Source organism: Engystomops pustulosus, chromosome 3 (assembly GCF_040894005.1).
Source record: "Engystomops pustulosus chromosome 3, aEngPut4.maternal, whole genome shotgun sequence".
Lineage (NCBI taxonomy): Eukaryota > Metazoa > Chordata > Amphibia > Anura > Leptodactylidae > Engystomops > Engystomops pustulosus.
Genome location: NC_092413.1, coordinates 23,492,025 through 23,519,699, shown reverse-complemented (window position 1 = coordinate 23,519,699; position 27,675 = coordinate 23,492,025). Strand labels below are relative to the sequence as shown.

At 41.2% G+C, this 27,675-nt stretch overlaps 1 protein-coding gene across 1 annotated transcript in view; it reads left to right on the top strand.

The window, feature by feature from the left end:
- PRKCE (protein kinase C epsilon) overlaps window positions 1-27,675 on the top strand; it is a 279,710-nt gene that overhangs the window by 100,764 nt on the left and 151,271 nt on the right. The window contains exon 2 of the mRNA XM_072140293.1: window positions 5,389-5,452. Coding sequence (XP_071996394.1) covers window positions 5,389-5,452 — 64 coding nt within the window. The remainder of the gene's footprint in view (window positions 1-5,388; window positions 5,453-27,675) is intronic.

Genomic DNA, 27,675 nt, shown 5'->3' with positions numbered 1-27,675 from the left:
AGCTGGCCGGCAACCTCCCCCACCATTACGCAGCGCTGGGAATAGGGACAGGTGGGTGTGTCCTGCCATCTCGGGTTGGACGAAAGCTGAACGTAGCTTGGCTTCTTTGTCACTGTTTGTTTACATGGGGCATGGACCGGAGAGAGATGGCAACGCGGGATGCTAGGAGGAACCGCAGAGGTAAGTAAATGTTTATTTTTTTAACCAGCCCTCTGCCGGGCACCAATGTTTTTTTTTTACACTCTCGGACAACCCCTTTAAGAGGCTCCGGGCTCTTAGTAGATCTGAATGGGATCTTCGCCATGTCAGACCCTTTAAGACCAGGTTTCACCTCTCGCAGATATAGTCTCCAATACGGCGAGCTTTGCCGTTCACAGCCCACCTGCTTTCTAAGTCGCCCCCAATATTGGCACTTACTTGCTCGATCCATTATTTGGGTCTGCATATAGTTAGGGTCATAGATAGAACAGAGAGGCCATTAATAACAAAAACACAACAACAACAAAAAAATATGAAAAACCCTTAGTGTAGACATGTAAAAAAGTAAGCTAGCTTCCCTCCGCCTCTGCTTCTTGTGGAGGCTAATGTAATAGCCCTTGTAACACGTTCCCAAAAATACTAAAATTACAATGATTTCCGTGTCTGTTGGAAATGTCCATTATGTAGCAATAATGTATTATTTTTTTTTGGATAATTAAACTAATTCCACACATATATGCTGTACACAGGCATCTGTTGTACAGAAGACATGACTAGACACGAACAGAAGCTGTTTAGATCTTTGGTTTTATGGTAATTATACAAATACTTGTTCTACAAAGTTTACTTTTAAGCCAACAGGACTATTTCCTTGTTAGTCATATACTATAAAAAAAAAAAATTAAATATTTAAACTTTTATTAACTATTGGCCCAGTATGGTAAATTGTAACCAAATGTGGACCTTGAAGGAGGTGGTGGATTTGAAGGACGTTATCGAAAACCTCCTGTTACCTCCAGCAAATCTAGGCAGTAAAGGCCACTAGAGTCTGACAATTTTCTTTGAGAGTCTTGTATCTTTTTTGAACCAACCTATATTTTCAAATAATAATTTGTCTTCTAGAATACACAAAGAGTCACCGAAAATACCCAATGCTATTACATCAAAGAGGACTATTGCATAATTTGTCACATTATTGGTATTATGGTGTAAGTCATCACCGTGAGGGAAGCACGGTGGCTTTTTTTACAGACTTACAGCGCTGGGGTCCTGGTCTCAAGTCCCAAAGTCAACTTCTGCAAAGAGTTTGTATGTTCTGTCCATGTTTGCGTGTTTTTCCACCGGGTCCTCCCGTTTCCTCCCACACTCCAAAACATACTGGTAGGTTGATTAGATTGTGAGCCCCATTGGGGACAGGGACTGATTTGGCAAGTTCTGTGCAGCGCTACGTAATCTGTGTGCGCTATATAAATAAAGAATTATTATTACATAGGATGAGATCCTTGTCCAAGTAAAACCTTCTACACTTCTAAGTCTCGAAGTTATGGATAGATTGTCCGACTAGGCTCTGATTTCTATCTTTCCTTCTTTAATCTAGGGGGGAGGATATTCTGCACAGTTTGGGGTCCTAGGCCACCTACACACCATGGATGGAGCCACTATGGATATATCTCCTCCATCTTTTTCAGCTTAATGCTATATAGCACGCAGAGTATTAACAATTTTAGCTTTTCATTATAAGGCTTAAAAGGATCTGCATGAGAGTCTTTATGTCTAATAATAGAAAACTGGAACCCTAAGAGGTTTATGCTTTTCTTTCAATCAAAGTGGATTTTGCATAAAGAAGTAAAGAATGAAACCTCAACGCACATTAAATTGATGGATTTTTTAAAATGATATTTTATTATATGGGAATGACATAAAAATTGTCCTATAACAAATGTAATGGATCAAACACCTAGGTAGCAGATAACACACGTGTTCTGATTCGCAATTCTGTCTCATTCTTGGAATAAGATGTTGACCTTTCACCACCTCCATCCACTTTACCTTTTTACTTCCTTTAAAGGGAACCTGTCAGCACAACCCCCATTTTTTACCATGTTCTAAAAGCCCACACTGACAATTGTATAGGTTTTTAAAAAAATCTTTATTGAATTTTTTGTATATTGACAATTGCACAGTTTCTTTTGTCATGTTTGTGAGTAGTTTAGGTCGGCTATGATCATACACAGTAGTGTATTTTTCCTGGATCCCTGCCGTGCTCCCACGCTGAGTCCCGGGGGTAGGAATTCAAAACTAAATGGACGTCTGCGCTGTGCATCACTATGGAGAGGGGAGGGGCCCGGCGGACATATATATATATATATATATATATATAAACAAAAAGCGAACAGCACTCCAAAATGGTGGAATAATTCAAGTGGTGTTTATTCCCAAGCTTCTACGTTTCGGCTTCATCCGAAGCCTTTCTCAAAAAAAAAAAAATCTACATTCGTGTGCATGTAGCCTAAAGAGGACCTCAACTACTCACAATTATGACAAAAGCAACTATGTTTTTGGAACATGTGAATGATGTAATATGGGGGTTGGGTTGTGTCCCCTTAATATGTGACAAATAACTGATGTAGTTCTAAATTTCACTCTAACCTCCATCATTCCTGAGAAATCCTTGTCAATATTTGTTTTCTATGTTTTGTCAGATGGGTGGAGCCAAATTGTCTAAACCCCCTTATGTGATAGTAAAAAACCTGATAAGCATATTGGGTGCTAAAAATGCTAATTAAGTTTTCTGCTGTCAAATGGGCGGTGCTAGGCAGGAGCAAACAAATTCAACTTCCCTTTATTTTACCTTAGCACGAAATTTGAATCCCACGACCAAAATTTGCCATCAAATATGCGATAAACAACCCGGGTCCAATCCTGTGATTCAATATTTACGTCATTTTTTCAATCAATGCTATTTACAAATTATTTAAATTGAAAAAAAATAAATAAAGTAGGATGAAAATTATCCTGTTTTTCTTAGCGGAGCTCAGCCACATTCAGACAAGGCCTTTAGACAGGGGGGAGGGGGGGCAGTATTTCTGGGAAAATAACTAACCTCATTTATAATATCAAAAAATTAATAATTTGGATCATTTGGATTTTTATCAGTTTTTAGTGCATTTTTTTTGCTCGCTCATCAGTTCTGATCCCTCGCCTTCCATGTGAGTTCTATATTATGTTTATGTTACCATAGTAATAGCAGGGAGTGGAGCTGTCTGTGCTTTAGGAAGATGATCCAATTCAGAAAGTATTTGAAAAGCCGTATCAGATTAACACATGATGCTGCTCTAACACTTACATTACAGAACAGATATGTATAACTTTTTTATTGCTAGATTACCTTAATATATTAGGACTGATTGAATGAAATTACATTGGAGAGAAAGCGGCCAAATGTGAAGCTTGTTTATAAAAATTAGCAAAAAATTTTTTTGCATAAATTGATTATTCAATGGAATAAGGGACATAACATTGCGCAGAACATTAAAGTATACAAAAATAATCGCACACCAGAGACAAAATTGTTCTACTAAATAATCAAATATACATCTTCTGATATAGCTTCCCCTAATAGATTAAAGGGCTTTGCTGCTAAACTTTTACCAAAGACCCTAATAGGGTCACCCATATTATACTTACTCTACTAAACAAAATACATATTGGGGCTTATTTCCTAAGGGTCAGCGGAACGCACTTTCGTCGGATTTTTGACATTTCCGGGATTTGCACTGATGTTACAGCTATTTAGAAAGGGATTGTGTCGCACGCGACAGATTTTGGCGCAACCGTGCCGGCTTTCATGCAGAAATCTGGGGGGGGGGGGGGATTGGGGTCCATCAATTCTGCAGTGTTGATCCAGAGAGAGGTTAAAAAAAACCCTACGACTCAATTTATTGGAGTAAAAATTCATCAGAGTGCGATCAGTTTTCAGTCAGAGTTTGTTCAGTGTATCAGTTTTTCATGCGCATTTTCAATGCAATTTCAATGCGTTTTTCACGCGCAGGTAATGCGCGTGAAAGGACTCAGGGCTGAGCTCTATCTTTTCTATGGCAATTGATGCATGAAAAAGGCATTGCACTTGCATTGGACTTGCAAGTGTCTCAGAGTGCAATGCGTTTCTGATGCGTCTCCATAGACTTGTATGGTGCGTTTTTCACGCGCGTGAATTGCAAAAGTAGAGCATGCCGAGATTTGAACGCGCGTTAAAAAAAAACGCGCGCGTGTGCGTGAAAAAAAATGCAAGTCTGAAAAGACCCATTGGTTACAATGGGTCAGAGTGCAATGCAAGTTCTGCGCGTCAAAAGCACGTGCAGAAAACGTGCGTGAAAAACGCAAGTGTGAAAGGGGCCTAACTCTAAATATGGTGATCAGAAGAAATTGCTTGATCATCTTCCCTTACTTACTATACTACAAGCAGTCCCCGGGTTACATACAAGCTATCTTGTATGTAACCCGGGAACTGCTTAGTTTTGTTCTGAAGTTGAATTTGTATGTAAGTCGGAACTGTATATTTTATAATGGTAGATCCAGACAAAAAATTTTTTTTGCCCCAGTGACAATTGGAGTTTCAAAATTTTTTGCTTTAATTGGACCAAGGATTATCAATAAAGCTTCATTACAGACACCTTACAGCTGATCATTGCAGTCTGGGACCATAGTAACATCCAGAGAGGTCACCAGAGGTCACAGTGGGCAGAGGGGTCCATCTTTAACTATGGGTCTTCTGTAAGTCGGGTGTCCTTAAGTAGGGGACTGCCTGTATATGCAACTACAGAACCCTACAATGTTCTGCGTTGGTTCTAAAATTCGTCACGTTTAAAGCCAAGTCAAACTTAGGCTCAGTTCACATCTGCATTGGAGCTTTCCATACCACTCTCAGTTTTAGAAGAGCATTATTGAAAAGAAGAAAGTTCTCCATCGACTGCACTGTACGGAAGTTTACACGTCTGTTATTAATAGTGAAATTTTTTTTTACTTGGACTGCTGTGCTACTTTTTCCACTATTTGATAATGGAAGGGAGAATAGAACCTGCCAAAGGCAACTTAGCCGTACCTTACCGAGGCAAATTATACTACATGTAAGCATTGGTTATTATACAGTCTTTCTTGGGGTCATATGCAGCAAATGGAGAAATTTGCATAAACCAAAATTCGGTGACCTATACATGTAAACAAAATCCCGCAAACTCCATTCAGAAAAAGAACAACCCAATAAAAAGTTGGAGACATTTTTTGAATATCCTGTAAGCTTTATATTCTGTATAGTGATTGTCATACTATTAAAAGGTTCCTTCATTTTTGGTATAATTCTAGTATTTCCAGTGCATATCTGACACTAAATATTCACTTTTTTATTTGCAGATTGACTTGGAACCAGAAGGGAAGGTATATGTGGTGATAGACTTATCTGGCTCCTCTGGTGAAGGTAAGTACTTCTAAAATCAATTTAGTAAATCTTCAAGACTGAGAGCATTGCAGTACAGGTTGTCCCCTGCTTAAGAACACCTGACTTACATACAACCCCTAGTTACAAACGGACCTCTGGATGTTGGTAACTTACTGTATTTTAGCCTTAGGCTACAATAAACAGCTGTAACAGTTATCAGAGGTGTCTGTAATGAAGATTTGTTGTTAATCCTGGTTCTGATGACAATCCAACATTTTTAAAATCCAATAGTCATAGAGACCAAAAATTTTTTTGCCTGGGGTTACAATTATAAAGTATACAGTTCCTCCTTACATACAAATTCAACTTAAAGGACATCTAATACCAGGATGAAGGATTGTAAACTAAGAACACTGACTTATTGGTGTGTACTCTCTATGGCAGGATCTGCTCTTCTTGTAGCTTCTTATGCCCTTGTTTTTTAATAAATAAAGGTTGAAAAATTATGCAAATAAATCTAAGTGGCTCCAGGCTCCATGTACATCTATGGAACCTGAAGCTCCTAAAGTTCATTTGCATAATTTTTAAAACCTTATTTTCTTAAAAATAAGGTCCTAAAAAGATAAAAGAAAAGCAGAACCTACCAGAGAGAGAGAGAGAGAGAGAGCACACTAGTATGTCAGTGTGCTTTGTTTACAATCCTTCATCGTGGTGGTAGATGCCCTTTAAGAACAAACATGCAGAACCTATCTTGCACGTAACCCGGGGACCGTCTGTACTGAAGTCCTCAAAAAAACATACAGGAAATTTGAACCACTTTCATAATATTTGATCTATACCAAACTATGGTGCTGCTCTATCATTTTCAATTTACAGCTATTATGAAGATCTGTGTGTTTCCGTAGCAACAGACTATTCACAAAATCCTGTGTAGTCTGACCCTGCCAACATGTTCCCATCTGTCCCCTTACACTTTGCTTCCTTTCACATTAAATATTAAAAAGGAAAAAGGATCTATTGAAAGGGAGAATAACAGAAGGATCAGGAAGGGAGAGTAACAGAAGGATCAGGAAGGGAGAGTAACAGAAGGATCAGGAAGGGAGAGTAACAGAAGGACAAGGAAGGGAGAGTAACAGAAGGATCAGGAAGGGAGAATAACAGAAGGATCAGGAAGGGAGAGTAACAGAAGGATCAGGAAGGGAGAGTAACAGAAGGATAAGGAAGGGAGAGTAACAGAAGGATAAGGAAGGGAGAGTAACAGAATGATCAGGAAGGGAGAGTAACAGAAGCATCAGGAAGGGAGAATAACAGAAGGATCAGGAAGGGAGAGTAACAGAAGGATAAGGAAGGGAGAGTAACAGAAAGATCAGGAAGGGAGAGTAACAGAAGGATCAGAAAGGGAGAATAACAGAAGGATCAGGCTACACAGGTATTGTTTGTAGTCTGTAACCATGGTTGTACACTGTCAGGACTGTTTTCAAGTTTCTTCATATTTATTTCGGAGCAATAGGAATGGTTACACATTTCTGCATGATCTGAAAGAATAAGTATGTCCTGACCTTGTAAAGCTAAAAAAAAAAAATGTCCTTTCGGGAAGAAAAAAAAACTGGGCCGCTGGGATTTTATCCTTGTTTCTCAGATGCTAATTATTTCTGAGGTATTTGTTTTGGCGATTCCTTACAGTTCCTGGTTTGGATGTGAGTGGTGTACCACATAATTAGAGAAGCGATTGTTATGTAACGTGGTTGATTCACAGCCTCCATCTGTTGTAGATATGTTTGTGCCAGCCACTTGGCACGACTAAGCGGAGCGCGCTTTACACATCTCTCCATGGCCTTTGGTGGGATTTTTTTACACCCTTGTTTTATACAGTGCAAAGTTGTTAACAAATAGTTAATAGTAATCTCCCCTTCGCATGAATGGGCTTTGCTTCCCTAACTTTGACAGCTAGTGTTTATGGACATTTGCTTCGTTGCCCATTTTAGCAGCTTCATGTCACGATGCTGAATAATTCCGGCTGTTTCGAGGTATCGCTAACAATCCCAAGCCTCTCTGTGAGTTTTTTTTTAGACACTGTCTTAGAAAAACACAACCCAAAAACCCCTTTGGCAAATGTCCAGATTTGATTATTCCAAGTTATTAACTCTAAGAAGCCATATTATTGTTACTTCGGTTTTTGAACCCTTTAAACCCATGAGATGTAAAAAAAAATCTGGTAAAAAATTGTTGATTCATTTTGTGTTGTGTGAGAAGTCAAGTGGTTGGTGACCAAAGCAGATTGTGCATAGGTCATTAATTAAAGGGGTTTTCCCATGAACAAAAGTTAGGCCCTATCCACATGATAGGGCCTAACTTGCTGATTGGTGGGGTCTCAGTGATGAGACCACCACAGATCACAAAAACCAAGGATCCCATGTACCTCCGTTAGACCCCTCGTCACTCCTTCACAGTAATGGAGCAGACTGCCACACATTACTGTCCTGCTCCATTAATCTCCATGGATCGAGCGCGGCGCTCGGCAATGACGGAAATTGCCGAGCACCGTGCTCGCTCCATAGAGATTAATGACGGAAAGCTCTGTAGAGAACTATATAGATTAATGGAGCAGAACGTTCATGCGTGGCCATCTGCTTCATTACTCTAACGGAGCGACGAGGGGGTCTGACGGAGGTACATGGGACCCCATCGGACCCCTCGTTTTTTGTGATCTATGGGGCTCTCATCACTGAGAGCCCACCAATCAACAAGTTAGGCACTATCCTGTGGATAGGGCCTAACATGTGTTCATGGGAAAAACCCTTTAAGAACTTTGGACTTCTTTAAACCTGGCATTGTAAGAGGTCTAATGTCCATGGGTGGTGAATTTTACCAAATGGGAGCAGTATAGGAGAAGTACTGCTGGTGGAGATTAAAAGTTATATACCTTTGAGCACCTTGATTTACCTGCAGTCATAGGAAAAATTTACTATGCTAAATTTGCCACAAGTGGGGTAAATTTTTACTGATCCAACATGGCAGCAGAATTTGATCTGAAGTCTTCACAGCACTCCATGATCTAAGAGGTGTTGGCGCCCCAATAGGGTCCCAATACCATCGTATGCAACGGTAGAGATTTGGGACTCAACACCGGAATTTGTACTTCAGTGCTCTGTTATTATTAGAATGCAATGTAATTATTACGTTTTACGGTAATCCGAAATTAATTATGAATTTTAGAAGAATATGTAGATAGGGAAGGGTTTCAATGTAGAGGGTGTTCCCCATAGGTTATAAATTTCGCTCATATTTAGTCTCCCTGGTCTTCAAAGTTATACATTATCCAATACCCAACTGGACACTGAAAGGGACCTTTTCCCACAAAAGTCCCATTGCCAGTGAATGCATTTTTTGGATGTATTCACAAACAGTTGCTGATTAACATGGTAATCCTTGTCTTGATATAATCCATTAAGGTAAATAATAATAAGAAACTAATAATAACCTAGTGGTGCACCAGCCATGTGGCGAGTTGAGCCTCTTGCCTCAGGCAGCACAACTGCAGCATTAGGTACTCAGTCACTTTCTACAAAACAGAACCTGACAAAAAGTGTGTCTTAACACCCAATATTGTTGGGTGTTAGACATGGGTGGGAGAACCTGATATAATACTAGTAGATGGGACTCTGGGCGTTCCGTTTTATTGCTTGCCTCAGGCTTCAAAGAGTTTAGGTTCACCCATGCCCATACCTCCATTCTAGCACAGCTTCTACCATCACCACCAGTGTCTTTTTGTATACAGTGACTCAGCATTGACATAAGGTCAACAGCGCTCACCCACCAAAGTAAAGCCATGATTAAGGACTTATTTTAACATGAAGTGATGTAATGGAGTGCAATACAAAGACTTCTACCGTGGAGGATAGAATAAACAAGTGGTACAGTCCATACCTACCTGGGGGCAATAATAACAAAATTACTAATTCCAGAAAACCGCTATAATTATTATTGGATGGAATCATTAGTTAAGGTTTCAGTATCTCAAATTTTCACTTCTTCTGTTCAAAAATGTGCGCGTTGACTGAAAGCAGATAGGGTTAGGTTAGGAAAATAGCAAAACACCATAAAAAGAAAGTCTTAATATTCTGAATCCGCGCCAAGTGTTCCCGAGTCTCGAGATATTACTTTTATTTCATGTGGCTTAAAAAAATACAAGGTCTATTAATTATGCCCTGTCTAAGCTCGCTGTGATCTGCCAAGATCCCCCAGCTCGCTGCCACAGTAAAAATACACAACATGTCTAAAAGCCTTTCTGCCATAGATCAGCCACCTGCATCCATTCTACCCGGAGCCGAGGTGCTATAAGGACAAGACCTGGGGGATATCATTTCCATGTACATAACACTGATAATCAGGAAAGCATATGAAGTTCATTTGTCCTATGCAATCTAAAGGCCAGGGAGTCATAACCCAATTTAGGAATTGCCAAAACTCAGATCAAACAAAAAAAAATATTTATTTCCTGTTTCATTTCATATAATTAGAATTAATCATCTGTAGCCCCCAGCGTAGCCTAGTATGGTGAATAACTGCTCTTAGCTATAACAAAATAGATTGGGCCATATACTAGAATAGCCTTATACTAAGAATGATAATGGCATGTTGATACTCCAGTCACAGCTAGAGCTGCAGTCATCTGAGACAATATAATGGATAGATAGATGATTGCCATTCTGTATGTGACTGGAGTATCATAGATGGTATAGGCATAGGAATGATGAATATATTATCTCATATTAACTCATATACTAACTCTCATATTACCTTGCATATAACCTCACATATTACTCCAAAACATACTGGTAGGTTGATTAGATTGTGAGCCCCATGGGGACAGGGACCAATTTGTCATGCTTTGTGCAGCGCTGCGTAATCTGTGTGCGCTATATGAATAAAGAATTATTATTATTATTATTACATATTGCCTTATATCACATCACTTATTACCTCAATCAGACTGATACTCCAGTCACAGCCAGAGCTGCAGTCATCTGAGACGATATAATGTATAGATAGATGATTGCCGTTCTGTATGTGACTGGAGTATCATAGATGACATAAGCACAGGAATTGAGAATATATTATCTCATATTACCTCATATACTACCTCATATACTACCTCACATATTACTTCACATATTCCCTTGCATATAACCTCACATATTGACTCATATCGCGTCATCAATCAGATTGATACTCCAGTCACAGCCAGAGCTGACATTATCTGAGATAATATAATGGTAGATAGATGATTGCTGCTCTGGATGTGACTGGATTGTATTATATCATGCATTAGACTGCAGCTCTAGACGGGACTGGATTATCACATATGATGTAAGTGGCGCAGTTGAAAATATCTTACCTCGCACATTAGCTGCCTCATACTAGAAATGATAATGGAAGATTGATACTCCCGTCACAGCCAGAGCTGTAGGCAAATGAGATGATCTGACAGTAGATAGATGTGGATGTGACGGGTGTATCACAGATGATAAAAGCATAGTAATTGAGTAATATTACATCAAATATTACCTCATATTACTTCACATATTACCTCGTATCACCTTACATATCACCTATTACTTTGCATATTACCTCACATATTAGTTCACATATAAAATCATATTACCTCATATCACCTCACATATTACCTCATATCACCTCACATATTACCTCATATCACCTCACATATTACCTCATATCACCTCACATATTACCTCATATCACCTCACATATGGCCTTGCATATTACCTCACTAATTACCTGACATATTACTTCACGTTTTACCTCACACATAAAATAAGTCTTATACTAATTGCCTAAAGAAACCAGAGCTCATATTAATAACCTGTGGAAAAAAAGAACTATGATTGGGTGCTAGAAGCTGAGCTGTGAATGGTTGCTAACTACCACAGCAGATGGTGGTAAATAAGTGAATTTTGGAAAGCTCGGGGTGATAATTTCAATTCCAAGTCTCTGACATTGACAAAAAAAATAGTAATTACTATAAGGGGCACTGTCAAGTCGCAATTTTAATACAGGAAAGCATTCAACAACCTTCTTTAACTATAAGAAGATATTTTGGATACGTTGGTGATCTAACCTGAAGAAAAGAATCTAGTAGCAGTTTAGGCAAAGAGAGTAGGTAGCGCTCACCATTCCTTGAAATGAAGCCTTAATTTCATTCATCCACTAAAACATTTTCCGCAGCAAGAACCAGCAGAAGGCGATGGTCCGTTTCGCTCTATCCAGGAGCTTATTCCTCCATAGTCTATGACATGGGGTCACAGAGAGCGGCAGTGTAAAATTTGGTGATTATAAAAGCGACGGTGCAGATTCCTTTAGTGGACATACATACACATATATATTTTAGATTACCTACTATAATCTGTTTTTTCATGAAAGGGAATATCCTCTCCAAAGTAACATTTTTTTTTCTAAATAGGTTCAAAATTGTGTACTTAAAGGCATTGTCCGGAGGTTGAAACATAGGCTGCTTTCTTCCAAAAACAGCGCCACACCTCGCCTGGCCATGGTATTGCAACCAAGCTCCATCCATCTCTATGTAGCCAAGTTGCATTACTGGCACAAACCATGGTCAGGTGTGGTGCTGTTTTTGGAAAAAAGCAGCCATGTTTTTCAATCTCCGGAAAACTCTTAAAGCGCTCTCACGTTTAAATAAACTTTGCAGCAATCAGTTGTCTTGTGTGTGTACAGAAGGGGTAATACTGTCTTAAAGCGATTTTCACATGAAACAAGTTAGGCCCTATCCACATGATAGGGCCTAACTTGCTGATTGGTGGGGGTCTCAGTGATGAGACCCCTACGGATCACAAGAACGGGGGGTCTGAAGGACCCCGTTCATTTCTATGGAGCTGATGGAGATTGCTGAGTGTGGCTCTGTGCAATCTCTGTCAGCTCTGTAGAGATGGACAGGGCAGCCCAGCCATGCGCCACCGGCTTGGTTCACTCATCTTGAGGAGTTACGAAGTACAAGTACAAGTCCTGAAATAGGCTCTATTCCAGGCATACCAGCCAGGAATTACGCTAATTTTCCCTTCTTCACCACCTTCACACCAAGTGGGTGTGGAGAGGTGTGGAGGGTGGCTCATCCGGCGGGTACCCCGTACCTGCGCACTGCCAATAGTCAACTCATTATGAATAAACGCTGTTACTGGTAATTATATGACATGTAATCTACATTTTCCAGCAGATCTAAATGGCTGCGGCCATGCACACTTGCCTGCTGGCAGCCTAGGCCATTTTTGGGAACCTTAAAAAGGCGTTGCGCACTGTTGCTGATATGTCCCTGCTTGTGCGCGTGGATCTTCAGTAGTCTACTTCACCCTGAAATCCTTATGGATGTGCTGTCTTTCAAAACACATGTATATGAGAACTTTTTCCAGGACCTTTGAAGGTCCTCTGAAGGTCTTTCAACTGCAGAACTGAAAGGTGACAGAAGAGACCCCTTCCCATCTTTTCCCAAGAAACCTGAGCCTGGTAACGTATCTAGGAAGTAAATGTCACACCAATTCAAGAAATGAAACTTGTGGGTGGTCCATAATTTACATACAGCTCGAGGTCCATTGCTTTAACGACAACTTTTTTGAAGCATTTTCTCTTTGTTTTCTGAATCTTTTTTTTATTTTAATGTCTTAAAATCATTTGAAAAACGTCTTGGGCCTTTGTGGGCTACACACAGCTCATTTGGCATCATCCCAGTTACCTAATGGAACATCTGGCAGCTGGTGAGATTTCGGAGCAGACAGAGATCAATGATGGTTGTCAGAGTTTTGATCACATGAGAGAGTGTCTGTGTGTTTTACTTTCTTATACAAGATTAATGATTCTACGTGGTTCCATAATTGCTGCAGCAGATAGTGTGGATATAAAAGGTATTCTTTACCGGATACCTAGACGCCTCCTCCTAATGCTGGGGCATCTAGAAGTAATATGAATGGATAAAATGGCGGCGTGCTGCACCACCTCATCACTACTCATAAAGTGTCAGATTACACAGACCTCTATGGAGAAGGGAGGGGGAGCAGTGACTCACGGCAGCTAGGTCTCCTCCCGTAAGCTCAGAGAGGACTGTAAATTCATAGCCAAAGACTGCAAAAGGGAAATTGTTGTCATGATATGTAATAACCAGAAATGACGGTATTCCAAATGAAATGTCAGATTACACAGAACTTTATGAAGAGGGTAGAGGGAGCTGTGAGTCACAGCAGCTAGGTCTCTTTACTTCAGCTCAGAGGGTACTGCAAATCTATAGCCAGAGACTACAGAAGAAAATTGTGATCATATTATATAATAACCAGAAACAAAAGATATTCTTCATGACAAGTCAGTTTACACAAAACTCTATGGAGTAGTGATGGGTTGTTCATTAACGACCTGAGCCGGCTACCTTCAGTGAGCCGATGGCTCACTAAATCCCGGCCCTTACCGGCTCACCACACCCTGTTTAACCCGATAAAATGCAGCTCCCTATCATATTTTTAACAGGGAGCCATTCAGGAGCCAGAAGAGCCGTCTCTTTTTAGGGAGCTGAGCCTAATGAGCCATCTCACTAAGAAGAGCCGGAATTCGCATCACTACTATGGGGGGAGCTGTGAGTCACAGCAGCTAGATCTCCTCCCTTCAGAGAAGGCTGCAAATTCACAGACAGAGACTACAGAAGGAAAATTGTGATCATATTATATAATAACCAGAAACAAATTGTATTCCTAAAGAGATGTCAGATTACACAGGACTCTATGGAGAGGGGAGGGGGAGCTTTGAGTCACAGCAGCTAGACAGCAAATTCACAACCAGAGACTGCAGACAGGAGATGTGTCAATGTTTTATCCTGTTTTATCTTAACTTGCCTTTTCATTGTTACTCTGGCATTGATACTCAGATGATTGCTAATTTCAAATTAAAAGGGTTCTCGCGGGAGTTCCCAAAAACTTCATGGGGGTCAAGCAAGGTTTAAAAACTACTATACAAACCGTACTTTTTTCCGGCTCGCAGTTTATCATTGTGGTGGCTGTTAGTTCCCAAGCCAGAAGTGTTGTGGGTCACAGGATCATTTGGCTTTGGGTGTGACTTTATAAAGGGAGGGGGGGGGGGGTTCTAAGATTCTAAGTATTTTCAGGCTATAGGTTTCTAGAATGTTGAAACAAACAACATTTTTGGATTAGGCCTAAATTGTGTTTATAGAAGAGGTACCCTAACGGTAACCCATCTGATTGATTTGCATTCACTTGTTTACTTGTCAATGTGAAATCGGAGCTATGGGCCGACAAGTCGTTATGTAACGCACCGCCCCCATGACATGATGAAGTGTCACCCACGTGGCAATGCTCATGTTAAACCAGATCTATGAATATTTTATCATCCGTGACACCTTGCATAACAAGCTGTATTTATGCCGGGGGGTTTTTTGTATTCTGTCTAATCTGAATAATCAAAGTACAGGTGATTACAAAGGGACGCGGGATGCGCTTTTCAACCGCTGTAATTAGAATTGCGCTAACTGATCCGCGGACGACTTTGCAGTCTGACTCGGGCTTTGATGTTGTAACATTGTGCCGGCTGTGTAAATTTTATTAATCACTTTCAAGTGCTCGAAGCTTTTATAGAGAGAACACAGAAATACATTGTGTCTCCAAAGTGCCCTAATGATTTATTTTTTTTCATAGCGCTGAATTTTAATGATATTCATAGCGAGCAGCATATAATAGCGCCTTTAATTGAACTTGTTCATTTGCCGCCCAGCTGCGGTTTTCATGTGCTTATTTTGTTGTAAGTGGCGAAAAAATGACCATTGTGTAGCTTTCTGTATAACTTCTCCCTGAGCCGGAGATTACAACCTTACTGTGCTGTAGGGATGGAGTCGGATCATGTAGAATTCTATGTATCTATCTCATATGTATCTACCTATTTCATATCCATCTCTTTGTCTCATATCTATCATAGATCATGTTTTTGTTCTACTGGCCATGGGTGAATAAAGGAACTGCTTTTCAGTGCTGCTTCCATGAACACACATGAGATATATGAGCAGTAGTGGATTATTACACAGGCGGTTTGAGCGGTAACCCGGGGCCCAAGCCTTCTAGGGGGCCCATGGCCACCAAAACCGCCCACCAAATTTTATACTGAGAAAGTCTTTCAACCATGAAATCCTCATCTGTTCCTGCTCTCAATACATATGTACACAAGAGCCATTTTAGGACCTTGAGGTCCTCCAAAGGTCCTGAAACCACAAATTGAAAGCAGTTAAAAGGGACATATCCTCCATTCCCGAAGAAGCTGATTCTAGTACCAGATGTAGGAAGTGATTCTAGACTTGTAGGGGCTATACAGCCCAGGGCCCATGGCAGTCTTAATCTGCCCCACGCATGGCCGGCACCAGGGGCCTGGGCCCAGAGCTCCTGGGGGGGCCCATATAAGGTTTTACATAAGGAATCCATGGGGTAAGGGGGGCTGTATCTTATGAATCCATAGGGGGTGAGGGGGGCTTATATAAAATAACCATGACAGGACTGTTTGGGATGATAAACTAGTAGGGCATATTTTATGGAACAGGAGATTGTTTTAGTCCATGCTGTAGTTTCACGGATTGTTAAACTGTACCTGTACCATTTCCTGCTGTATACTGAAAGCAGCAGCACACAGTGGGAGAGGACAAGTGGCAAGGATGTAGCGGGAGGACGAACACTGATAACGCCCAAGTGCGCTTTTGGTTTATTACCTTAATTTTAAAAGTTGATTTTAGAAGGAAGGAGGCCATGGATAACAGATATAAGAAGATTATCACAGTCACGGTGATGGGATCTATGAGTAATGTCCCTGGTTTATCATGATGGATTTTTTTGTTATTTTGAGAACATTTGACATCTTGGTAATAATCAAGTAGAACCAAAAAAGTCATGCAATAAAATTAGCAAATATTTGCAATTTTTTATGTTTATGCGAGCGATTACCAGTTTGTGATGTTACATATGACTTGCACTGACCCCTCTGCCCTTGCCGGATCTATGTGGTTGTGTCGCTGGCATCTTGCAGCTTGTCGCTCGGGAGGGGGCGACTTACAGCAGCTGGTACGACAAATAGATGCATCTGCGATGCCTGCAGGTGCTACAAGAGATCCGTCTGTATATGAGTCATCTCTGTGTGCTCCGTGTGAAACCCCTCATGGCCCGGACTACATATCAGGATATTACAGGCTTGTTTCACATAGTCATTCCAGGACTGCTTACTAATAGTGCACCCAGGACCCAGCATGACTTTGTCTGTGCAACTTGGAGGATCAGATTTTCAAGGCATGCCAAAAAATAATTTTGTGAAAAGATCCATTGAACAGCTACGGTATGTGTCAGAGATTAGTGCAATGCGATGACGGATAACATTCGACTCGCACGAGAAAAACGCTCATGGGCAAAGGGCCCTATTCTTATCCTAAGCACTAAGCACATATATCCTTGAAGATTTGGGTGGAGTTACGGGACCCACATCATTCAATGATTGACCTCCTGGGACCAGGGGACAACATAGGAGGTGACATCCCGTGGTCTGAGCTGTCCATTTATTGGCTGAAGCAGGTCACATGACCCACCAGAAATTATTTTCATGGACATAAGTTAGGACTAAAAGTAGAGGATTTGGTGAACTGTGGCAGTGCCTTCAAGATGTAATCCCGTATACCAGAGAATAACATGGAAACTTGGGGAAAATCTCGCTCGGTGGTTAGCACTACAGCCTTGCAGCGCCCCTTGAAGTCCCATCTAGGTCAACATCTGCAAAGAGTTTGTATGTTCTCTCTGTGTTTGCGTGGGTTTCCTCCGGGTCCTCCGGTTTCCTCCCACATTCCAAAACATTCTGGTAGGCTGATAAGATTGTGAGCCCCATGGGGACAGGGGCAGATTTGGCAAGTTCTGTGCAGCGCTGCGGTATCTGTGTGCGCTATATGAATAAAGGAATTATTATTATTCAGTTTCCATTTACTATGTTACACATTGCTGGGGGATAGCCACAAGGGTATAACTTGCAGATGTGCAGGGGATGAGATATCCCAGGCCAGGAGCCGTAGGGGTCCATGCATTATAGTTGGGGGGGGGGGGGGGGGGCTTCTGTAAATTGGGGCCCAGCAGCTTCAAGTTATTCCACTCGATAGCATGTTGTAATTTCCACCAATGCTGATTTTCCCGAGAGCCAGCTTCCATCTCACGATAACCTTCATCCACCACAAGGTTCTACAAGGCGACTTTGGTTACTCGACACCAAGGTCATAAGTGACTTGATAACGATTGTGAATGTAGTTATTGTGCTGCACACTCACTAAGGATCCAAATCTGATGGATTTTTGTAGAAATTAAAAACCAGCAATTTTATTTGGAGGGTCTTATGGGTGTCGCCTACTCAAAATAAAATGTATTATATGGGAAAGTGACATTTTAAGAGTCACATGATGCAAATTTTACAAACTACTCACTTTAAAAAAAAAAAATAAATAAATCATTTGTAATTTCACATTCCTAAGTTGCCTCCTAGTCTCAGAGCTATAGAATTTTCATCATTCATTTTCAGCTGATTAAAGGGTCTTCACATTTACCGTATTTTTCGGACTATAAGGCGCACAAAAAAATCCTTTGAATTTCTCAGAAATCAAAGGTGCGCCTTATAGTCCAGTGCGCCTTATATATGAACTGACTTACAGACAACAGCTGCCTTGAACTGTGCACAGGTCTACCACCTGCTGGTCATTCATCCTCATAATCAGGTGCGCCTTATAATCCGGTGCGCCTTATATATGAACCTAGACGTTTTAGCAGACATCTATTGATGGTGCGCCTTATACTCTGGTGCGCCTTATAGTCCGAAAAATACTGTAAGACATTGATGGGACAAGCATCAGTTTGTAATCATTCTAGTATAGTATTTGCTCCATCATGGACTGCCAGTGCCACTTTTTGTTTTATATTAAAAAGGACTTCCCCCCTTATATTTCTTTGTTATAAATTAAAAAACCCCAACATTGTGCTGCCTTTTTCTTCAAGCTTCAGCATTTTATTGATGCATATTTATCAAATTATGGGGGTAACTACAGGGGAAGCAGCCATAGCAGCTGCTATGGAGCCCGCAGTATCAGGGGGCCCAACCACGTGACCTGACACTGAAGAATGGAGCATATGTGTGTGTATATAAGTATATAAATGTGTGTATATATGAGTGTATAAATCTGTGTGCTTGTATAAATGGGAGAGTGTGCAAATATGTAATTATTTTTTTAGGCGACGGCAGGCCCCATGTAGAAGTCTGCTATAGCGCCCAGTCTCTTCAATATATATATATATATAGATATACACTCACCGGCCACTTTATTAGGTACACCTGTCCAACTGCTCGTTAACACTTAATTTCTAATCAGCCAATCACATGGCGGCAACTCAGTGCATTTAGGCATGTAGACATGGTCAAGACATTCTCCTGCAGTTCATACCGAGTGTCAGTATGGGGAAGAAAGGTGATTTGAGGCCTTTGAACGTGGCATGGTTGTTGGTGCCAGAAGGGCTGGTCTAAGTATTTCAGAAACTGCTGATCTACTGGGATTTTCACGCACAACCATCTCTAGGGTTTACTGAGAATGGTCCGAAAAAGAAAAAACATCCAGTGAGCGGCAGTTCTGTGGGCAGAAATGCCTTGTTGATGCCAGAGGTCAGAGGAGAATGGGCAGACTGGTTCGAGCTGATAGAAAGTCAACAGTGACTCAAATCGCCACCCGTTACAACCAAGGTAGGCAGAGGAGCATCTCTGAACGCACAGTACGTCGAACTTTGAGGCAGATGGGCTACAGCAGCAGAAGACCACACCGGGTGCCACTCCTTTCAGCCAAGAACAGGAAACTGAGGCTACAATTTACACAAGCTCATCGAAATTGGACAGTAGAAGATTGGAAAAACGTTGCCTGGTCTGATGAGTCTCGATTTCTGCTGCGACATTCGGATGGTAGGGTCAGAATTTGGCGTCAGCAACATGAAAGCATGGATCCATCCTGCCTTGTATCAACGGTTCAGGTTGGTGGTGGTGGTGTCATGGTGTGGGGAATATTTTCTTGGCACTCTTTGGGCCCCTTGGTACCAATTGAGCATCGTTGTAACGCCACAGCCTACCTGAGTATTGTTGCTGACCATGTCCATCCCTTTATGACCACAATGTACCCTGTAACATCTGATGGCTACTTTCAGCAGGATAATGCGCCATGTCATAAAGCTGGAAGCATCTCAGACTGGTTTCTTGAACATGACAATGAGGTCACTGGACTCAAATGGCCTCCACAGTCACCAGATCTCAATCCAATAGAGCATCTTTGGGATGTGGTGGAACGGGAGATTCGCATCATGGATGTGCAGCCGACAAATCTGCGGCAACTGTGTGATGCCATCATGTCAATATGGACCAAAATCTCTGAGGAGCTTCCAGCAGCTTGTTGTATCTATGCCACGAAGAATTGAGGCAGTTCTGAAGGCAAAAGGAGGTCCAACCCGTTACTAGCATGGTGTACCTAATAAAGTGGCCAGTGAGTGTGTATATATATATATATATATATATATACATATATATATATATATATATATATATATATAGATATATATAGATATATATATATATACATAAATATTGTTTAGTAGGTAAATATTAGCTCATCCCAGGACCAACCCTTGTCCGCCTCCAGACCACTCTGAAACAACAAGTTCCGACCCTAATCTAATCCAACCCTAATCTAAGCCCCAGCACACATGCAAATTTATTGGGACTGTCTTTAAAAATGGTTGAAATTTGATGCAGTGTTCAATGATGTCATTGAGTTGGTTGCCATTGCGATCAATGCCATTATGTGGGGAGGAAAGACAAGTATAGTAATATACTTTTCATGACATTTTTTTTTTCTGGAAAATCCCTTTAGTGGTTACTATATGTAATAAAAAGGCAAGCAGAACAATTCATCCTGCTGCTGCCTTTGAGTGAGTAGAGGAATTACAGAGCAGCTTCGTATCCAAGTGCAGTGTATAGGAGACAGCAGAACAGCTTAGGCTCCAACCAAGAGTAGGTAGAGGAAAAAAAACTGTTAAAAAGTTTCTGAAAACTTACTGACCATTTACATGTATGTTACTTTTTTATCTATGTCTACAAAGTTCTCTAATTACGGCGTCCAAAATAACGAACCCCCAAATCGTTATGTGACAAGTTCAGCTGTGCTCCCTCTCTGCGCTCCGTAGTGAAGCAGTTTTTATGACTGTCTGTGCTTTTTCATAACGCCAGTAACTTTTGCACTTTTATTCTCTTTTGAGTATTATTTGGCTATGGGATTTTTTTTTTTTTTTAAAATAAAAGAGTGAAAGAAGAGGGAATTTCCTCAAGTTAACTGTCAGTGCCAAAGGAACTTCTCTTACAGCAAGGAAGTCAATTATTAATGTTCTGCTTCACTAGGAATTGTGCTGAAACGGATTATCTGTTCTGCAGTGCGCCTGGGCCATTGTCATGCCTGCTGTGCACAAGTGCTCCCCCTGCTGGACTGTCTGGGTCTTGTATATAGATTTTTGCACTTATATATTATTTGTATATATACGGTATATATATATATATATATATATATATATATATATATAGTATATGTATAAAAAAATGCATGCATAATTTACATTATTATACATTACATTGTGTATATAGTTATTATTCATATTGTTCATATTGTTATATTTTTATGATTTTTAGACTGGACAACTCTTAAAGTGACAGTACATGCCATAAGTGCCAGCTATCTGTCTTTTCTTACAAAGTGTAGCATAAAAACTGAGAAAATTTGCAAAATAATTTTAGGCCTGTTACACAATTTATTATTTTTTTAAAGCAGCTTTTACCCCCATTAAACTACTAGCCCCCATCAGTTGGGGATTGAAATGTCCTTTCTAGAATTCCCTCTTTTAGGTGAAATCTCTCCAATTTACCTATAAAAAATATCCTCCACAGTCATATGAAAATGAGCAGAGAAGAGTCATATTTTGCCTGAGATGAGTCAAGTTTAGAGGCTGCTGGGGGAAGGGTCACTTCAGACGCCCCATTTTAGGTTCCATAGTACCTGAAATCGTGGAAGAATCTAATTTTTCAGAACGCGTCAGGCTTGTGGTTCTCTGATCTACAGAACTGGAGATACAAACGAGCAGTAATGTCCACTAGCTAAATGGGGTTTCCAGCTTATTTTGAAAAGAGGATAGTTTTGAAACCCCATTGATTCACTGACATCAGCATAAGGATCTTCACAGGACATGGGTGTAAAAGCACAGCTCCATTCAATGTATTGTGGATAGACTGGGTAACTGCAGCACAGCTCTCATTCATATATATATATATAATGCAATTATATGTGATCAGTTTTCCTAAATTGTGCATGTCATTGAAAAATTGTTTCCCACTTTTCACACCATTTTGAAAGGTTAAAATTCAGAAACACTGTGTACTTCTCCTTAGGAAACCCACAGATTCCTTCTGAAACAAGATTGTCCATATAGGAGACTTTACCTGGAGCTTTAGTTCTGGCCACTACACAGGGAACGGTGCTAGACTTCCTCTAGTCAATCTGATGTAAGGGAACCTATCACCAGGAATGTGATTTTTAGCTGGTTACAGATTCCAATAGTCTATGCTATAATGATTTCAAAAAAGGTCTTTGTCCGCATTCTGAATCATTTCAGTACTTAATAGAAGTTTAATTCACATTACCTGGTTCCTTGCAAGCAGCATGTAGTGAGTCCTGGGAGGGGGGTGGACAGTGGCCTTAGTCTCCTCCACACTGATGCAGGTCAATCCCTATTTCCTGTCATATGCATTGAGCAGGCAGAAGAGGGAGGGGTTGTGTGTGGAGGAGAGGGAGAGTGCATGAGGACAAACAGCTACATATAGGCTGCAGCTGGCCGTCCTCCGGGACTCACTACACGCTGCTGGCAGGGAGCCAGGTAATGTAAATCCAACTATTATAAACTACTGAAATGATTCAGAACGCTGACAAAAGCATTTTTAAAATCAGTACAATATAGACTATTGGAACCTGTCACCAGCTAAAAATCACATTCCTGGTGACAGGTTCTCTTGCCATGTTGATTTACAAAAATCCTTTATTGGCTTTCTAAACAATTTCACTGCTTTATACAATTTTATTCTACATTACCTGGCTTCCAGCAGGGGAGGCAGCTCTCATGGTCACAGTTTCATCGATGCCACCTGCTCTCCCCCTTACTCATCCCATGTCAAAAGTCTATAGTGTATAACTTAATTTTACCATAATGTCGGTATTTAATAGGGAAACTATCACAAAAATGTCTTAAAATGAGGAAGGTTCAAACTATATAAGGATATCTGTATATGTAGAGTATGTAGCATGGTCTGTACTGACCTGAGTGTCCTGGAGGCGGAATCAAGGCAGGAGAAGTATCTTAACATATGAATATTATTTTAGATATCGCGTCATAACATTTCAGGATGAAACGTCTGCCAAAACCTGTGCCTGATGCAGGGATCCGATGGATGTGGGAACACTGTGCCCTATAATGTCAGCTCATAGGTATTTTATGTTCATAATTCACGGATGTAGCAAGATGGTTTGAGTTATAGCAGCGGCTGAAGTATGTGGTACGTGTCCGCAAAATATAACCACCCATAAAAAAAACATACTGGCATATTGCAACGTGCCAGAAAACAATACTGTAAAATGTGTCAGTGACTGTTTGGGTCAATAAGGGTTGTCCGGCAAGTTTACATTTGGTACAAAAAAACCCCATAACTTAGCCCTCACCTTTAATTAGGGATGCCATCCCCTATTGTGTTTGGTATAAGGATTGCAGGTATTATTGAGTCTCCTATGTGGCCGGTATTGAGTAAGGGTCCTATCTACCTATCTACGAGGATACCTTGCAGGACGTATTTAATTTTTTTGCAGCACTGGTGAAACTAAGCATTACATCCTGCTAATTTATTAGGGCAGATTTCCCCATGTAACTATATGTAACTCCATGGACTTGGTGGTCCCCATATAGTGGTGGTATCCAAGATCATCGTCCTGGTTGTAAAAAAAAATAATTGCCAATTTGGGAAACCTTTCAGGAGTGATATAAAGACCTCTTGGTTTGACATGGCGCTGCCCGGTGCCACTATCCTTCTCCTCCTCTTCTTGGTCTAATTTCTTATCTTCACGTTTGCTGGAATAATATAAACTAGAGCAGTGGTGGCGAACTTATGGCACGGGTGCCAGAGGCGGCACTCAGAGCCCTTTCTGTGGGCACCCGGGCCATCGCCCCAGCACACCAGACAGGACTCAAAGAATCTTCCTGCAGTTCCAAGCAACTTAAAAGATACGGCTTTCAGTCTTATATTTAAGTGATACTTCGCTACTTGGGTATGTAGGAAGAGGGAGAATGAGAAGACAGGACCGAATTATCTTTGGAAGACCTTCTGCTGGCCCCATGATTCTCTGTGTACAGATGGGACACTGAAAGAAGCTAAAATGATTAAAATTTTCCATCTTGTCCTCAGGAGGCCAATATGATCATACATTGTTGAAGAACAGGGAGCAATAAGTTACTGCTTTAATTTTTGGTTGGCACCCCGCAATAAGTAAGGGGGGTTTTGGGTTGTAGTTTGGGCACTCGGCCACTAAAAGATTCGCCATCACTGAACTAGAGCAAGAGGAGGAGAAAGAGAGCAGCTCCTTGCAGCACGACAGCAACCTAAAGGGTGGAGTAGAATTCCTATTATTTGGGCACTAAGACATAACTTAGCTGGGGGCCCTCAAAATGTTAAAGAGAACCTGTTACCAGCAATCTCCCTCTCATAAACCTCACACAGCCAAAGAGAATTCCTGAGTGAGGTGTGAGGAGGAAGGTTGATTTCTATTCACATAGCCAGTGTCACTCTCACCCACGCCTTCCTGAATGAGTGGTCAATGATGTAGCAGAGCCAAGTCACACACATCCACTGTCTTTCTCTCACCTGCTCTTTACTCTGTCCTCAGGAATTCTCTTCATCCTCACATATTGTCCTATCTGCAGGCAGCATGTTATAGAGCATAAGGAGCTGAGCAGATTGTACATAGTGTCCTATCCGCAGTCAGCATGTTATAGAGCAGGAGGAGCTGAGCAGATTGTACATAGTGTCCTATCTGCAGGCAGCATGTTATAGAGCAGGGGGGGCTGAGCATATTGTACATAGTGTCCTATCCACAGGCAGCATGTAATAGAGCAGGAGGAGCTGAGCAGATTGTACATAGTGTCCTATCTACAGGCAGCATGTAATAGAGCAGGAGGAGCTGAGAGGATTGTGCATAGTGTCCTATCCGCAGGCAGCATGTTATAGAGCAGGAGGAGCTGAGAGGATTGTGCATAGTGTCCTATCCGCAGGCAGCATGTTATAGAGCAGGAGGAGCTGAGAGGATTGTGCATAGTGTTCTATCCGCAGGCAGCAGACCCTGCTACACAAGATAAGAACCGGTTTAAGTATCGCACCGAGGGACAGGATAGGACACAAAATAGAAAATGAAAGAGTTAATATGAAGGAAAAGGGACATCACATGACGTGTTAAACATCACATCACATGATCACGGTGATATCATGGTAATATTGAGGTGACATCACAACGCACCAGTGTAAACACAGGAGGAGCCAATGACCTATTTCTAGGTCCATAATTAGTAGTTTTAGAATATGAGACTCATCTATAAATCAGGTAAAGTCCCAACAATAGTCTGAACCGTAGTGATCCGACATGTTTGATGTTGTTCATTCTCTGTTCAGATATTTTTGGAGTCATTCTGTTCCCCTCTTCATAATCTTCATACTCCGATTGTTCTCTAACAGATGCCTCAGGAGGAAATGACACTTCCTTCCCTGTTGTGCTCGAGTCTTCTATTAAAAAATAGCAAATTCATGTTTTTGTTTCTCCTTTAAGACCCTTGAAATGACTTGTGTAGCAAGTCACAAAATTTTGGGGGGGACTGTCTCATCCATATAGCAACACTAAGACTGTATCCTTCATAGGGTTTCCATAAAGTTATCAGAATGTCCTAGATAAAGTTTGGCAATAGAGCGAACCTGAGCCAGAAACTGTTTTATTCTCAAAATTTTCTAAAATTCTGGAGATCACCAAATCATGAGCATCCTTTCATACTAGTTTTTGAGTCTAATATGCAGGCAGCATGTTATAGAGCAGGAGGCGCTGAGCACATTGTACACTGTGTCCCAAATGCAGGAAGCATGTTATAGAGCAGGAGGAGCTGAGCAGATTGTGCATAGTGTCATATCTTCAGACAACATGGTATAGAGCAGGATGGGGTGGGCAAATTGTACATAGTATGCAAAGTGTTCTATCTGCAAGCAGCATGTTATAGAGCAGGAGCAGCTGAGCAGACAATACACAGTTTCCAATCTGTGGCCAGCATGATATAGAGCAGAACTAGCTATGCAGATTGTACATAGTGTCCTATCTGCAGGTAGCATGTTATAGAGCAGGAGGAGCTGAGTAAATTGTACATTGTGTCGCATGTGTAGGCTGTAGATTGTAGAGCAGAAGGTGCTGAGCAGATTGTACATAGTGGGGCACATTTACTAAGGGTTCGCAGCCGCGAATCCGTCGGGTTTTTCCCGAATATTTCCTCTTTGCGCTGTATTTCACGGAATTGTGGCGCACGCGATCGATTTTTGGCGCAATCGCGCCGACTTTCGCGCGACAGAAATCGGGGGGCGTGGCCACCGGACAACCCGAAGGATTCGGAAAAACCGCAGAATTTAAAAAGCCATTTGTGTCGCAAGATCAAGCACTCACATACACCAGAAAAAAGCAGGTGAACTCCAGCGGACCCCAGCGCAGCAGCGACACCTGGTGAATATCGGCGCACAGACCTTAGTGAATCCCGGCAGAACCCGAATCAGCGTCGGAGAACCCGCCGCTGGATCGCGACTGGACCGGGTAAGTAAATGTGCCCCAGTGTCTTATCTGCGGACAGAATGTTATAGAGCAGGATGAGCTTAGCAGATTGTACATAGTGTTCTTTGTGCAGTCAGAATGTTATAGAGCAGGAGGAGCTGAGCAGATTGTACATAATATCATATTTGCAGGCAGCATGTTTTAAAGCAGGAGAATCCGAGGAGCTGATAATTTTCAATAGTTTCGCTTTAAAAGATCTTTTTCATGTAACCTGCAGTAACCACTAGGTGGAGCTCTTCACATTCCTATTGAACAAATAGACCTTACTGGGAAAATGTATAAATTCTTCACTGTGTGAACAAGGTCCTAGCCAAGTAAAGTCCTTGTAAAAATGAGCAGAATGCTGATTTACTGCAATACTTTCTTCCTCCTCAGTCTTAGAAAACAGAAATAATATGTGCCCCCCTCCATCAGATGTTCTTTTTAATGAGTACAGATACATTCTGAGAAATATGTTTCACTTGCCAGGATAAACAAATGTTCTGCACCACATTCTGGTAAAGATATTCACTTACCTTCAAGTCTAAACTTGTACTCGGCATTATTTCATGTAGTTTTACATTGCAAAATGTTACATTGTAATGTTATCTTCAAAGCCTATAAAGTCCTATAATTCAGTAGCGAAAGAGTTAAAACTTTATTAATTTAATTGCCCACCAGAGTAAATCATCCAATACTCAAAGGATAAAATCCCTTAAAATTTTGAGCAGATTATACATAGCGTCCAATCTGCAGGCAGCAGGTTATAGAGCAGGAGGAGCTGAGCAGATTATACATAGTGTCCTATCTGCAGGCAGCAGGTTATAGAGCAGGAGGAGCTGAGCAGATTGTACATAGTGTCCTACCTGCAGGCAGCATGTTATAGAGCAGGAGGAGCTGAGCAGATTGTACATAGTGTCCTATCTGCCGGCAGCATGTTATAGAGCAGGAGGAGCTGAGCAGATTGTACATAGTGTCCTATCTGCAGGCAGCAGGTTATAGAGCAGGAGGAGCTGAGCAGATTGTACATAGTGTCCTATCTGCCGGCATCATGTTATAGAGCAGGAGGAGCTGAGCAGATTATACATGGGGCCACATGTATCACTCGTTTTTTCTGTTGTTTTTGCGCCTTTTCATTCAGATGCACTGTTTTTGCGCCATTTTTGCGATTAAACGCCAAACTAGACGCGCAGCAAAAATAAGCAGCTTTCCCTCATCTATTTTACCA